Raw genomic sequence first — 17128 nt, forward strand, 5'->3', positions numbered from 1 at the left:
AAAAAAAGCTCATTTTTCAACAGGATGGTTAATACTGATTTCTGTGCCATAGGCAATAAATTAAAATAAATCTACAAAAAAAGTCCAAGAATTCCTTTGTAATATCATCATGTATAATACAATAAGCTGTTGAAATGATAATCCTAATTATGATTTATATAGCTATTGCTACATATTTATTTGTCCTAACTATATTCTTATTCTATCTCATCTATATTTTTAATCCTGTCCAATTTAACAATGTAACTCCTAAGGCAACTATACTCTTTTTTTCCCTTACTTTCTATAAACCCTGCCCTCCATTCCTGAATTTTGTTTCAAAATTCACATCCTCCCTGCATGAAAAGAAAAGATCACATCTCTTACAACCCTTCAATCACTCATATAGTATTATCACTGGTTTCCCAAGTTAGTGAAAAAGGATGGCCTATTCCTAACAGTTCATGGAATAACTGTTTGGGGAAAAATACATATTAATATTTATATCTTAAGCTCATAAAAATAAATTTGTGATGGATTAATGATTTAAAAGTAAAACATAAAACTGTAAGTATAGCAGAAGAAAATATAAGACGTCTGCTCTTCCTAAGCAGATGGTCTCCTTAAGCACAACACAAAATGAGGGAGCCATAAAAGATTTATTGCATCATACGGTACAAGATACTGTAAGTGAATCTGTAAGACAAGAAATAAAATGGAATAAGCTGACTGTAAAATATAAATAAAATAAAAGTGAAGGCTCCACACAAAGAGTTCTGACAAATATGGAAAACTGACATGAGGCACCCACAAGTAATTAACAAAACCCTCACATGTTGATAACTAACAAAAGAAAGCACTTTTCCACTTGTGATCACAGACAAGCAAATTAAAACGAGATCCTATTTTTATCTCTTTAATTGGCAAATACTGTAAAAGACTGAAAATAGCCAATCATTTTTTAAAAAATTGAGGTATAGTTAATGTACAGTATTATTTAAGTTTCAGGTATTAAACAATTCATACTTTTCATAGGTTCTCTGTTGTAAAATATATCCTTGTAGCTTATTTTATACACAGCAGTTTGTATCACTTAATCTCCTAATAATAGCCAATCTTGATAAGGTTATGGTTCATAGTTGCTGCGACTGGAGGGCAATTTGGTAGTAGTTATCAAAATTTAAGCTATGTTTTCTAGTTCTGGAATTATCTCATAATACTACTTGCACAAATAAACAAATATAAATGGAAAAGAAAAAAAGTTCACTGTAGGACTATTTCCATTAGTAAGAAATAAGATACCCTCAAATATCTAAGCAAGTGACTACAAAAACTATAGTATAAACATACTTTAACAGACTGTGCAATCATTAAAGAGAATCGGGTGAATCTGTAATCTGATATTGGAGGATATCTATTACATGCTGTTGGGGGGGCAAGTTGCAGAATAATATAGCTTGATTATACTAAAAAAATTATATGTTCAAAGAACATTATTGCACATATAGAAAAGGTTTGAACAAACAACAGAATCCTTCAATTTTTACTTTATGTAAAATTATTGGAATACATGTAACATGTAATTATGCCATCTTTTGTTGCAGAAAGTAAATGAGAGAAAAGAGCCATCATTCACCTCAAACAATATGACCATTGGTAGTCTAATAATTCACGTGTACCTTAAATAGCCTTCCTCTTAAATGCTCTTATTTCTCACTTTTTTCTTTAAGTATACATCTCAATAAATGTTTACATATGTATACACTCACAAAATCACCAAGATAAACTTAGAGCATCCCCCCAATTTTTCTTCATATGACCCTCACAACCAATATTCAAACCTCCAAAGACAACCATTTTTCTACCTCTAACTATCATAGATTCCTTTTGCCAAGTTTAAATAAAATGACAAGTTACTTTCAGCTATGGTATGTTAGGTTAATGTCATTTTTGTTTTCCACCTAAATACCCAGAAAAGGGACCCCTCTGCTTTACATAGGCTTCCTGAGTCTCTAACGTTGATTGGGTGTTAGAGAAGACACTTAGAGGAATAAAAGGTAGAGTTACAATACAATTCCTTATTCTAAGCTTCAGACTGCATAAGAAAATCAAAATTAAATTTCTAATAGCTTCAATACTCATCATGCTTACTTTTAAGAATTTTATAACTGGTTATACATGATGAAAAGTTTAGAGGGTAGATTATACTTAGATGCTGAATTAATTCTAACAGATTTAAACATTTTATGCTTACAAAATGTAAAACATTAAAACGACATGGAATAGAGTAGACAGGGAAAGTCCCTCATATATAATGGGCATCTGGGACAGAATAAGGACTAGAAGATGCCTTCTAAACACAATATTTGGTAATGAAAAAGAAGATAGTGCTTTTTGGCTAGCCACATCACTAATTATTAGAGAAACACAAGTCAGAACTACAATGAGGTATTTAACACCAGTCAAAATGGCCATCATCAAAAAGTCTGCAAACAATAAATGCTAGAGAAGGCATGGAGAAAAGGGAACCCTCCTACATTGCTGGCGAAAATGTAAACTATTACGGAGAACAGCAGTCCTACACTAAATACAGAACTACCATATGATGCAGCAATCCCACTCCTGGGCCTCTATCCAGAGAAAACCATAATTTGAAAGACACATACAGCCCAAAGTTCATGGCAGCATTATTTACTATATTCAAGACATGGCAATTTTAAGCACAGTAAAATGTTTGGCTTTGGTGAAAGGAGGAAATTTATATGTTGGAACTTTTTGGTTAAAAGGGCATTTCTGACAATATTGATTCTTCCAATCCAAGAGCATGGTATGTCTTTCCATCTGCTTGTGTCATCTTTGATTTCTTTCATCAGTATCTTATAGTTATCAGAGAACAGACCTCTTGTCTCTTTAGATAGGTTTATTCCTAGGTATTTTCTTCTTTTTGATGTTATGGTTAATGGAATGGTTTCCCTAATTCCTCTTTCTGATCTTTCATTGTTAGTATACAGAAATACAATAGATTCCTGTCTATTAATTTTGTATCCTGCAACTTTACCAAATTCACTGATGAGCTCTAACAGGTAGTGTCTTTAGGATACCAAGGAACTCCAGAGCATTTTTCAAACTAAAGATTAGTAACTTTCAGCTCTGCAAAATTTCTCTTCTATTATTTCTTTATTTTTTCTACTTGCTCAATTCTCAATTCTGAAACTTACTAGTTGGAAACTGGACCTCCTAGATTGATTATCTATTAAAATTGATTCTCAAATTTAATCTCTTGGTCTTTTTCCTCTGTACTCTGGGAATTTTTAAAAAATCAATTTTGTTAGTCCTTTCACTGAAGTTCTAATGTCAGCAACCACATTTTTCATCTCTGAGCTCTCATTTGTTCTCTAATTGCTTCTTTTTTGTAGAATCCTATTCCTAGCTTAAGAATATATTATCATCTCAAAGTTCTTTGAATAAAAGAGATGATGAAAAATGTTTATAGAATTGCCTCCATCTCTTCTAGGATCCCGACTTTGACTTTAAATATATTTTATTATGACATTAATATACACAGAAAAGCATTAAAACATTAATGCTATGCTCATTATAAAGAACATATAATCTCTTTAACATACAAGTATTTGTGCAATCTCTGCTCAGAATAATGCCAGTATCCCAAAAGTCTTTCATGTACCAGTTCACAAGTCACAATTACCACTCCCCAAAAGGTAACCAGTATCTTGATTTTTTGGGTAATCACTTTGATTTTTTTTTTAATAAAGTTACTATCTAATACCCTCTCTCAACCATTACTGCTTTGTTTTTCCTATTGGCATATATAAGAGATGGCATCATTTATTTTCTTGTGTCTGGCTTCTTATCACTCTGGAAGATTCAAGCATATTGCTATATATAGCTGTATATCATTTATATGCATTGCTGTATGATACCCCATAGTATCAATAAACCATCATTTATTTATCAGTGTTTAAGACTGAAGTTCTGAGTAGCTAGTGTGGGTTTCCTCCACTTACCAGCAAGTGTTCCTCCACTGAGTAGACCTATTTGTCACTAGGTCTCCCTGAGTGGGAATTCCAACTAGAAAATTTCTAGGCTAAGTTGAGAAAGGTGGGCTAACTAGCTAGTGGGCTTTGCTTTAGAGTCAGGAATAGGATGTGTGTTGTGAAACTGTGGACCTGCTCAAATTTTAGAATGAAAGGAGGCTTTGTTCTGGGGTAACCAACATTCATATGGAAAGTCTTACCTCTCCTCAATGAAATCATTCAATTTTTCAAAAAAGAGCTTCAAAGTTATGCCTACTGGTAAACGCCAGGAATGACACAGTAAGTAAAAATTTCAGGTGGAGCCCATGTTCCCTATAAAGTCCTTGAATAAATATTGCCTTTTAACTCGACTTTTCACTCATGTATTCAATTACTTCTACGTATTGTTGATGAACCCTACATCTCTCTGGGATTACAACAGTCTCTTACAGTACATTCTAAGTTGTACCTTTCTTATTCTAGTCACTGACTCCCAGCCACAATGTATTCTGTAAATTTGTTGAAATAGCTTGTTTATTAGGATCTCCAACTTATCTCCAAATCTTTGTACTATTATAGGTTTGTTCCTTTCTATATTTCTGTACTTTCATTTCACTGTGGTCTCAGGAAGGAGGGCTGGCCATAGTGGTGAAGTTATAGTTTAATCCTCTACCACGAAAGAGAAATCCAAATAAAACTTTGTCAAGTTGATTTCCTGAGGATGGATAACTCTGCAATTAGTCAAGCTATATATGTCTGACTTCTTATTCCCTGGTCCCCTAATCTGCTCCCATTGTGTATCTTACCATGAATAAAAGCCAAAAGGTGGAGGAGCTTAGGGAATTTTAGTTTATTCCAGTTTTTTCTGTTGGTGTAGGACTTGTAAACTTGTAACCACTGTATTATTCCAGAGGATTTCATGTGTTACATAGAAAACCTTTTTAAAAATTTTAACAGTTATGAAGTTCCCTAGTGGCTCAGTGGGTTAAAGATCCAGCATTGTTACTGCTGTGGCTCAGGTCACTATTGTGGCATGGTTGATCTCTGGCCCTGGAACTTTTATGTACTGTGGGTAAGCCAAAAAAAAATTGCTGATAGTTATATCATGACTCTTGTTAAGATGATCTTTTTAATTAACTTCATGAAAAATACCACACCCTTCCCGAAACATATACCAACAATAAGGATGAAATATTTCTTTAACAGGCATAGCCATACTTAAAACAAAATAGAAATTGTAGTAGGTGAGAAAGACAAAGAAACTAGAAGTTTACTTCCTCCAAGGTAATGGAGTTCAAAGCTCTGACCTGCGGTAGGGACTCTGGATGTGGTACTACTTTCCTAGACTAGTAGAATGAAGCAGAAAGAGCAGTACAACTGAGACTGGAATAAAGTGCTATACATTTTGGGAGTTAGACACATAATATTCTTAGGAAGGCTGAGATTCCAGTATAAAAAAGACCAAGTTCTGAACTGATGAGCCAGTGGAGGTATTAATAAAACTGCCAGGAAAAAAGGAGTGTGAGTGGAAAGAAAAACATACATATCATGAAGTTCTGCTTCAAGATAAGTTTGCAAGTGATAATTCCAATGCATACTTGGAAAATTCATCATGAAAGAACTGATAACAAATTCAAGTATACAAATAGGAGAACTCACTATGCCAAGGAAAAGCAAATAATGGAGCAAACTTCTGAAAGTTTAAAATTTACATTTTAAAAAGTGTACTAGGAGAAAAAGTAAATATATAAAGCAAAACTAATGAAATTACATTGAAACACTGGCAAATACAATACAACTCACAGCGAGGGGAATAATGATCAGTCAAAACTGATCTAGATCTGACACAAATGGCAGAATTACTGCAGAAGAATATTAAAGATTATTATAACTGTCACACCTATGTTCAAAAAAGTAAGTAGAGATAAGGAATACGTAAAAAGATCCAAACTGAACTTCTAAAAATGAAAACTACAGTGTTAGAAATAAAAAATATATATACATATAGACATATGTATACACACATGTATACACACATATATATACATATACATACACTGGGAGGGATTACCAGCAGATTACACAGTGCATAAGAAAAGATTAGTGAACCTGTAATAATAGAAGTTATTCAAGATGAAACACAGAGAAAGAAAAAATTAGAAAGAAAGAGAAAAAGAAAGGAAGAAAGAAAGAAGCATCAAGTGAGCTAAGTGGCTTAATATATAGATAATTGAAGTTTCTAAAGGAGAATTATTCGAAGAAGAAATAATGAGCAGAACTTTCCAAATTTGGTAATAACTATAAATCACATGAAAACAGCATATTAGAATGTGGGATGTCACTAAATCAGTACTTAGGGGAAAATTAATAGCATGAAACACTACTAAAAAAGAAGACAGGTTTCATATCAAAGACTTTGACTTAACTTTAAAAAACTAGGAGAAGAAGACCAAAGGAGGTAAAAGACAGCAAATAAATAATAAAAGTTATGGCAAAAATCAATAAAATAGAATCTGCAGATATTAAAAGGCAACAAATTATGAACAACTTTATACCAGTAAAATAGAAAGTTAGATGCAATGGGAGTTCCCATAATGGAACAGTGATTAACAAACCTGACTAGTACCCCTGAGGACATGGGTTCAATCCCTGGCCTTTCTCAGTGGGTTAAGGATCCGGCATTGCCGTGAGCTGTGGTATATAGGTTGCAGACGTGGCTTGGATCTGGTGTTGCCATGGGTGTGGCGCAGGCCAACAGCTACAGCTCCGATTCGACTCCTAGCTTCAGAACTTCCATATGCCACAGGTGCACCCTAAAAAGACACACACACACAAAAAGAAAAGTTAGATGCAATGGACAAATTCTCTACAAGAGGGAAATTATCAAACTCACTCAGGAAGAAATAGATAATCTGAACAACCTTTTATCTATCAAAGAAACTGAAATTGTAATTAAAAACCTTCCCAAAAGAAAACCCTAGGCCCTGATTGTTATATTAGTAAAGTCTACCAAATATTTAAGGAAAAAACAAATCAATTATGCACAAACTTTTACTGAAGAGTAGGTAATACTTCATAATTCATTTGGGGCCAGCATTACAATGATACTAAAATCAGACAGATTTAAAAAAGAAAAGAAAAGAAAAGAAAGTTACGGAGCAATAGTTCTCATTTAACAAATCAAATACAAGAAGATATCAACAGGATTTAATACATCATGAATAAATGTGATTCACCCTAGGAATGCTGGGCAGGTCTACCATTTAAAGTCAATCAATGTAATTCACCATATTAACAGTCAAAAGAGGATACAGATGCAGGAAAAACATCTGGCAAAATTTGACATTCTTTCTTCATAAAAACTCTCAGCAAACCAGGAAAAGGGAACTCCCTCAATTAACCTTGCAAAGGCCATCTACAAGAAAACCTAAAGCCAGCATCATACTTAATAATGAAAGACTAAATGATTTCTCCCTAAAATTAGAAATAAGACCTGTTCACTTTTATCACTTCTCTTCCATACTGGACTGCAGGTTCTGGCAAGTGCAATTTGGCCAAAAAAAGAAACTGATTAAATAAATTTAAATAAATGATAGATACTGAAAAATATCTGGAATATTGGAAATAAAGAAGTAAAACCGTCTTTAGAGATAAAATGATCATCTATGTAGAAAATCCAAAAGAATCCAAAAAGAGAAAAAAAAGGTTGACAAAGGATAGGAGGTTTATACAGAAGACTTAAGGAGAGTAAGGAAGAAGAAAATAAACTGGGAGTTCTCCTGTGGCGCAGTGGGTTAAGGATCTGGCATTGTTACTGTGGCTTGGGTCACTGCCGTGGTGTGGGTTTTCTGGTCTGGGAACTTTTGCATGTTGCAGGCATGTCCATAAACAAAGAAAGAAAGAAACAAACAAACAAACAAACTGATCAAAGTTAAAAAGTTGTCAGGGGTACTGGTGATCAGTTGGAATTGGAAATCATAAATTTATAGTGACTTTAACTTGTATTACTGATGATTTTCATCAGCAATGCTCAGCTGACTCTACATGAATGGGGAAGGTACATGGCTGGGTTGATACAAGTACTGGATTTGTAGGACAGAAAACACAGAAGACTAAAGGTACTTGAGTATTCTCACATTGGTCTGGATCCTATGCAGTCCAGGCTGGACAGGAAAGGAAGCAGCAGGTGATCCTCTTGTCCAAAAGTTCAGGATCCTTGCTCCACTGTTCACCTATTGCACCCAACCCATAAAGCATCAGCTTACCTGTGTCAATCTGCTCTACTATCATGCCCAAATTCACAATTTTCACCACCAGTGAGAACCTCAGCATTACCTGTCATGTGTTCTTTCCCACTCCCTAAAGCAGATTTTTGAAATCTCGTCTTCAAAAGACCTCTACGGCTCTACCTTCTTCCTTACTCTTAGAAGATAATGAAGCCTTCAATTCACAGAAAAACATAGATCACTGACCCCAGTCTGTATCTTTCAACTTTCCGCACCTCCTCCTATCAATGCATGTGTTCCCTTTGCCTGCTGGAGAGGAAGAAATGTTCCTTCTCTAGTCTATGCACTCCATCCAGCTCTGGATTCTACCCACTCCTGCTTCCTTTTCAGAAGCTCCCCCCCCCCACCCCGGGTTTATCTTCAACTCAACTAAAACCACCTCTTATTGTTATGCTTATTATAAACATCTTAATCTAATCTGTCTTGATTCTACAGTACTCTTTTGGCGTGATATCTATAAGGTGCTTACTGAAAGAATGAAGAAAAAGAAATCATGGATGATATATAGATTTCTTGCTGGGGCAAGTGGGTAGGAGTGGCACTCTTCACTGAAACTGGAAATACCAGTGGGGAAAATGGCTTAAAGTAGAAGGAGTTTGAATTTTAGGTATGTTGAATTTGAGGACTAGTTGGATATTTAAACGTATATGACAAACAGACAATCAGATATGTGGAAATCCAGAGAGAGCTAAGTTGGGGGGTATACCTTTGGGAGTTACAAAATTGGGGTTTATAAAAATATACTTGACCCATGGTGGAGTTCACGCAGAGAGAATGCATGAAGTGATTAAAGGACACATATGGTATTTTGGGGCATGACACTTATCAAAGTTATTAAAATAACAATGCAGGGCATTTTAAATTTCTGCACATTTTTTTTCCTTTCACACATACATTTCTGGATATGTTGTAGAGCTAAGGATTAACAAATGAGTAGCAAAAGAAAACATAAAGAAGAAATAACAATTAAAGTAAATGAAATAATGAGAAAGAAGCAGGGAAAGGCAAAAGCCTTTGGCATCATGGTTTAGGGCAAATGACTTTTAGATTTATGAATTACTGCGAGGGTTTACAGATTTAGTTACAGGTTACTTAGGTTATAGGATGGAGATCCCGTCCTGCCTAAGAGGTTCTCTCTAGTAATACTAGACTGTTGTTCCAGTGGAAATTTATATCCTTCATTAATAAATACATAGCAGAAGCCTGAGATCCATGGTTAACTATGGAATTTATCACACAGTGGTCTGAATGTCTTATTTGAACCACTGAACCATGCCTGCCTCAGTGTCCAATTTGGTAAACCAAGTTACTCCAAGGTCCTTTTGAAATGCAGAAATTGATAACACATTATAAAATATTACTAAATACCAATGGTTCATATTATGTCTTAGCACATAATGAAGTTAATGGCAGGTTTCTAAGAAGCTATTTCTTGAAGTGTTCTTGAAGTTAATACTTGTATCATGTGCTATATTATTGCATAAATGACTCACATGACCATCTTATTAAAATAAGTACAATTAGAGCAGATGAAGAAACAAAGGCATGAGGTTAAGTAACTTATCTAAATTATTAAGCACGAAAGCCTGATTAGTCTAACTAATCTAATTAGTACAACTAGTCTTCTAACTCCAAATATTACACCTATTCTTGTTTTTTCCTTCAATTTTTAAATTAGTAGTATAAAATTTTAAAAATCAGTAATGATAAATTATAAATTTCCTATATTGTAATCACATGTCATTAAATGGCATAGGCTAACTACTAGAAAACCAGTGAAAAAATTAAGAAGAAAAAGATACCAATTACGTACCTTTAAATCTAGGCCTTGACTATATTCTTTTATATCTGTTGCCAAGTATTTTTCCTAAAGGTAATTACCATAATTATTCTCTTGATGGCTGTGTGCATGTCACAGACATTATCATGACTCTAATTATAAATACAGTTAGCCAAAGCTCAATTGTTAAATTTCAGTTCAATTCACTGTTTGTTTTGCAGACTATTTATAGTTATGACAGATGTATACTGCTCAAAGATAATAAGGGAATTTGATATACATTTTAGAAGCTGATATAAAATATACAAAAACACTAAAAGGAACAAATTGGACAATTTAATAAGGACTGCAGCTGCTAAAGGAACAGCAGGGCAGTTCCCCTAGAATTTTAAAGACCTCTTGCCAAAACAACCAGTGAATAGCTCTTTTATAACATTCTCAAAATTAGTAACTGCTGAGAGTGAATATATTCTAAAGAAGTAACTTGAATTTATTTTGTGGGAAAGAAACAAGTATGAATGAAGAATTGTTTTTTACAGCAATTTTTTATTATGGTAAAAAATATATGTATATGACACTAAGTTGCCATTTTTACCATTTTTAAGTGTACTATTCCATGGCACCAGTTATATTCGCAATGTTGTACAAACATCACCATGATTTCCAAAACCTTTCCATCACCCCAAACAGAAACACTGTGCCTATTAACCACTAACTCTCCAGTCTCCTCTTACCCAAGCCCCTGATAACCTCTAATACACTTTGTCTCTAAAATTTGACTGCTCTAGATATTTGATATAACTGGAATTATATAATATTTATCCTTCTGTAACTGGCTTTTTTCATTTTAGCATAATATTTTCAAAGTCCATCTATGTTGCAGCATGTATAAAAACTTTATTCCTTTTTACAGCTAAATAGTACTCCACTGAATGGCTACACTGCATTTTGTTGGTATCCGTTGGACACTGTGGTTGTTTCTACTTTGGGGTATTGTGAGTAATGCTGTGAACACTGGCAGAGAATGATCTGTTTGAGATTTTGCTTTTCAAATCTAGGAGTTGAACTGTTGGATCACATAGCATCCTATGTTTAATCTTTTGTGAAACCACCAAACTGTTTCTCACAGTGGCTACACATTTCACACTTCCACCAGCAGTGTGAGAGGGTTCCAATTTCTCCACACCCTCACCAACACTTTATTATCTGTCCTTTAGAATTCAGCCATCCTAGTAGGTATGAAGTAACATCTCATTATGCTTTTGATTTGCATTTCCCTAATGACTAATGAAGCTGAGCATCTTTTTCATGTGTTCATTTTCCATCTGAATACCTTCTTTGGAGAAATGTTACTCAAATCCTTTATCCATTTTTTTAATTGATTACTTTTCTGTTGTTGAGTTTTAGCAGTTCTTTATATATTCTGGATATTAAGCCAGATAAATAATTTGCAAATATTAACTCACTTATTTGCAAATAAACTCTCACTCTGTGGGCTGTCTTTCAATCTCATGACAGTATCCTTTTTTAATGAAATCCAATTTATCTTTTTTTTTTCCTATTGTCACCCGCACTTTTGAAGAAATCATTGCCAAACCCAAGGTCATGAAGATTTGCCCCTCTTTTCTTCATGGAGAGTTCTATAGTTTTGGTCCTTAAGTTTAGGGTCTTTGATGTTTTTTGAGTTAATTTTTATATGTGGTATAAGGCAAGGGGCAAAGTTCATTCTTTTTTTTTTTTTTGTCTTTTTGCCATTTTTAGGGCCGCTCCCGCGGCACATGGAGGTTCCTAGGCTGGGGGTCGAATCGGAGCTGTAGCCGCCAGCCTACGCCAGAGCCACAGCAACGTGGGATCCGAGCCGCGTCTGCAACCTACACCACAGCTCACGGCAACGCCGGATCGTTAACCCACTGAGCAAGGCCAGGGATCGAACCTGCAACCTCATGGTTCCTAGTCGGATTCGTTAACCACTGTGCCACGAAGGGAACTCCCAAGTTCATTCTTTTTCATGTGGTTATCCAGTTTTCACAACACCATTTGATGAAGAGAAATTATCATTTTAATAATCGGGATGCCATCAATACAATACTGTTAGTCATTTCAAAGGCTGGCAATTCTCAAAGAGCAATTTATTTTTTTCAGTATTCTAAGCTTTTGATGTAAAAGACAGCATCTTTTTATTTAAAAAAAATTTTTTTTGTCTTTTTTTTTTTTTTTTTGCTATTTCTTGGGCCGCTCCCGCGGCATATGGAGGTTCCCAGGCTAGGAGTCCAATCGGAGCTGTAGCCACTGGCCTACGCCAGAGCCACCGAAATGAGGGATCTGAGCCACGTCCGCAACCTACACCACAGCTCACGGCAACGCCGGATCGTTAACTCACTGAGCAACGGCAGGGACCGAACCCGCAACCTCATGGTTCCTAGTCGGATTCGTTAACCACTGCGCCACGACGGGAACTCCTAAAAATGTTTTTAATCTTATTTGATAAGACATGCCCATAATCAAATTTAGATTAATAGACATAAACAAAAGAAAATAAAACCATTCAGACAAAAACACAACACGCTGGTTTCTATTCTTACAGTATTTGTTTTCTCTAAGTATCTTTCTAGATATTTCATATTTATCTATGCCAAATATCCTGTAACATAACTTTTAATAGCTATATTTAATATCACATCTGAGGGAACTATAATTTATAACCAAATTTCTTTCATAGAATGTTTAGAAACTATTCGATGCAGTAGGCTCTAATCACAAATACATTTAAATAAAATTTAAAATGCAGTTCCACAACTGTACTAGCAACATTTTCTAGTGCTCAATAACCCCATGCTAGTGATTACTTTACTAAGACAGATATGGAACATTTTCATCATCACAGAAAGTTCTACTGGACAGGAGTGCTTTATCACATGTCTAAATTATCCCTATTATAAATAACCCCAAAGTTACTGTAAAGAGCCTCAACAGGAATTCCCTTGTGGTGCAGAGGGTTAAGGATCCAGCGTTGTCACTGCAGTGGCTTGGGTAGTTACTGTGGCGTGGGTTCAATCCCTGTCCTGAGAACTTCCACATGCTACAGGCGTGACAAAAAACAAACAAAACAAAAAAAGTATGAAAATTTCTTTGGAATAAATGCCTAGAAATGAATCACTGGTTCAAAGATCATACAAAGTTTCATACTTTTTGATGCACTGGAAACAGGGAAGTGTTCATTTCCTTTATCAAGTTAATAGATAAAAGAACAGTGTCTCCTATTTAAAAGTTGCATTGATTTGATTAGAGACCTGGTGAAGTGGGAAGACAGAGGGACAAAGGTCTCTTGTGACCAGTCTATGGAGAAGATACAAATACAGTATTAAATATGGTAGTCTTTGTATATTATAGTAAAGTAGCACCCAGTCTGTACAGAAAGAGTATACTGTCACATTACACTGTCTCCATGTACCTATCATTTATCTTCAATAAACCACTTTTAGGATTAAATATGAACATCTGTATATTGTCCACTTGTGTTTTATTTATTTTTTTGATAGAACTAATTTACTATTTATTGTTTTTTTAAAAATATCAATTCCTTCAAAGATCAATTCTAAAATTCTAAGAAGAAAATCACCCCCTCCTCAGACAAAACAATCTCCTGAACCAGAGAAAACACTTCTACACGGTCTCACGTAACAAGTGGTACATTCCTCTATGACAACATCTATCGCATTATATTTCAACAACTTCTAAGTGTGTCTGCCTACCCGTCCTGCTAGCCTGGGATCTGCTCGAATTCAAACCAAGTTCTATATATTCTTTCCGTATCTTCATTCAAGAGCCTGGTAAATAACAGACACTGACACCTTCTTTAAAATGAATGACCAGACATGGTTTGTCCAAGAAAAGTCACCCCATTAACATTTAATGTACTCAATTGCTCTTCACATTCCTTTACTAAATACTTATTTCAAGCAATGCTCTTATGTACACAATGATATAGTTTACAAATAAGGGCTTAAAAGTATAACCCTTCACAAATGTCACACTTTATTTTACAAAGTACTTAGAAATCCATGAAATAAAATACTCTTGTGAGATAGGTTATTAATGTTTCTGCTTTACAAACAGAAAAATTGAAGCTATAAGAGATCAGAAACTTGCCAAAAGTAATAGTACCAGTCGATCAGAGGATTATATACCGAGATTTCTAACATTGCATGCAGTGTACTTAACATTATATCAAGCAAAAATTTTCCATCTTTTTTTTTTTGGTCTTTTTGTCTTTTTAGGGCCACACCTGTGGCATATGGAGGTTCCCAGGCTAGGGGTCCAATTGGAGCTGTTGCTGCCAGCCTATGCCAGAGCCACAGCAACACCAGATCCGAGCTACGTCTGTGACCTACACCATAGCCCATGGATTCTCAACCCACTGAGCAAGGCCAGGGATTGAACCTGCAACCTCATGGTTCCTAGTCAGATTCGTTTCCACTGCGCCACGACAGGAACTCCAGTTTTCAATCTTTTAACAAAGCATCAGTTGTAATAGAAATACTTACACTGTCCCCAGCGACCTGTTCTTGGGTTCAAATAATTTGGATAAAGACCATTTGGACGGTCCATTCTCTGAAGTAGTTTCCGAATATGCATAACCTAAGCAAAATAAAGAATGCACTTAATGAAAAAAATCATTAAGGTTTTACATTGATCTAGGCTTTGTTTTTTCCCCTCACTCAGAAACTACACTATCTCCCACCCCTCACTTTGTGTGTGTGTATGTATTATTTTTATTTTCAGAAGACAAAAGAATGCTAATTTTTTCATCTTTCATGACAACATCATTCTGAATTGATTAAACCTGTTTCATGTAATTATTCAGATTGAGATTGCTATACACAGAGTTGGTCTCAAACATGAAAGACACAAGTAATATAGCATCCCTGAACCCATTCCTAAAACTACAGGATATCAGAATACAGCCAAACGAAAGATGATCAGAAACTTTGTATTAAAAGGACTAATGCTATGTTCAAGCCCAGAAAATAGTGAGATATCATAACATTATTCCTTTTAATACAAAGAAAGGACTTTTGTCTTCTGAAAATAAAGCATCCACTGAATCCTCTGTTTCTCTTTCACATTATCTTTCCTTTCTAAATCTTTTTATCTATCTTTTAATTTCCATGTGTTTACTAGCTTGACTCAATCTTGTCTTCTAAGTTTCATACTATATTTTGAATGTTTTCTTTGTACTGCTTTCATTTTGCCTTTTGTTTCAAAAAATAACTTTTTTCATACACTTGATTACTGATACCGCATCTTATGTCTGACCACTTTTTATCTCTCTTTATATTCTTATTTCATAAGAATCTTCACTATCTTCTTTCTCATGGTGATGTTTGGTCCAGGTCTTCAATTGCTATTTTCTGGTATTTTTCGGCCATCTTTATTTTTCATGTTCCTTCCCTCTTTTTTCTTTTAATCTGATAATTTTTTCTCTTCTTTTTTTTTTTTCTTTGCCTTTTGTCTGTTTAGGGCAGTGCTCATGGCATATGGAGGTTCCCAGGCTAGGAGTCCAATCGGAGCTGTAGCTGCCAGCCCACGCCACAGCCACAGCAATGCCAGATCTGAGCCACGTCTGCGACCTACACCACAGCTCAAGGCAATGCCGGATCCTTAACCCACTGAGCAAGGCCAGGGATCAAACCCGCAACCTCATGGTTCCTGGTCGGATTTGCTTGCGCTGTGCCACAATGGGAACTCCTGATAATACTTCTGTATAAATTCTATACATGTTCTTTTTTGATGATTTACTCATCACTATTTTTCTTGAATCAGCGATTCACAAGGATTTTGACAAAAAAAGGCTAAGGAGAGTTCAGATGTGACTGTGCTTTTTTAAGGCTTTGCTTTTCCTCAGGCAACTGAAACCAGCAATCCTAGAGAATCTGTCGTTCATTCTCCTCCCTCACCAAAGTATGCAGGCACAAACAGCTTGTTGGTGAGACTGCTAACTGAATTGTTTTTCTAGCTTCTCAACACATCATATTTAGAGGGGTCCAAAGATGCATCCACCAGCTGCTTGTGATCCTGTTCTCACTGCTGCTAATGAGGATTTGGTTTTGTACCTCAAGATATATTATTCACTTCAGAGAACTGCTCTATTACCTTTTTATTTTTGAAATCTGCAGCCACAAACATTCTCTCCTCAGTCACCCAATCTCTCTCTGACCTTAATTGTTTACACAAGTCTTTCTTCCTATTTTGTTATGCGAGGTATCAAGTAGCTCTTAATTTTGTTAACAATGGACTTCACAGTTCTGTTTCTCCTTTTTATTGCTTTTAGGTGATTTCTATGTTAGGTCCTCCACTTAGGAAATACCACGTGTCAACTTAACCTCTATTTCACAACTTTATCACCTTCTAAATCTATGTTTTTCCTTATTTTCACTGTGATTATCTGTTGCCTTTATATCATGTCAGTAATTCAGTTTTCAAATACGTAAAGTTATTTGTTTTTCATTTATCCTATAGAAATACATTACGTAGGTCTCAATTAGTTTCTTTAGCTCTGCAACCTTCTTGTATCATTTTATTAAATGGTTTTGCATTCTAATTTTACTGAATTTAATCTCTACTAAGGTATGGATTACTCACAGTGACTTTTAAAACTTCAAACTGAAAAAAAAAATAAATAAAATAAAATTTCAAACTGGTTTATCAGTCTTTTACATGGTATTTACCACGCTGCTTTTGTTTCCTGCAATGTATCTGCGTAACTGTCTTGCTTTCTCTTTTCATCTTGCTCGTATTTAACTGGATCAGCTCTGACCTGAACTTTGGTCTGATACAGTATAGCTGAATTGTTCTCCAATTTTCTTCCTACAATTTGTGTGCAGGGGTATCCTTCCCCTCCTGGACACACTTTGAAATGTGGAGCACTAGTGTGCTAGCTCATTTCCTGAAGCCTATGTGCTCAAGGAGGATAGAAGGTCAGCCCTCTGGAGCTGAGGGCAGCTGGATGCTGAACACCTTAGGCAATGGTCTCTCTTGTAAGATTAATA

General features: G+C 35.2%; 1 protein-coding gene across 2 annotated transcripts in view; it reads right to left on the minus strand.

The window, feature by feature from the left end:
- Positions 1–17128, minus strand: part of MAN1A2 (mannosidase alpha class 1A member 2) — a 159338-nt gene that overhangs the window by 46573 nt on the left and 95637 nt on the right. For both annotated transcript variants that reach the window (XM_047784896.1, XM_047784897.1), the window contains one exon: positions 14624–14717. In XM_047784896.1, coding sequence (XP_047640852.1) covers positions 14624–14717 — 94 coding nt within the window. The remainder of the gene's footprint in view (positions 1–14623; positions 14718–17128) is intronic.

Source organism: Phacochoerus africanus, chromosome 6 (genome assembly GCF_016906955.1).
Source record: "Phacochoerus africanus isolate WHEZ1 chromosome 6, ROS_Pafr_v1, whole genome shotgun sequence".
NCBI lineage: Eukaryota > Metazoa > Chordata > Mammalia > Artiodactyla > Suidae > Phacochoerus > Phacochoerus africanus.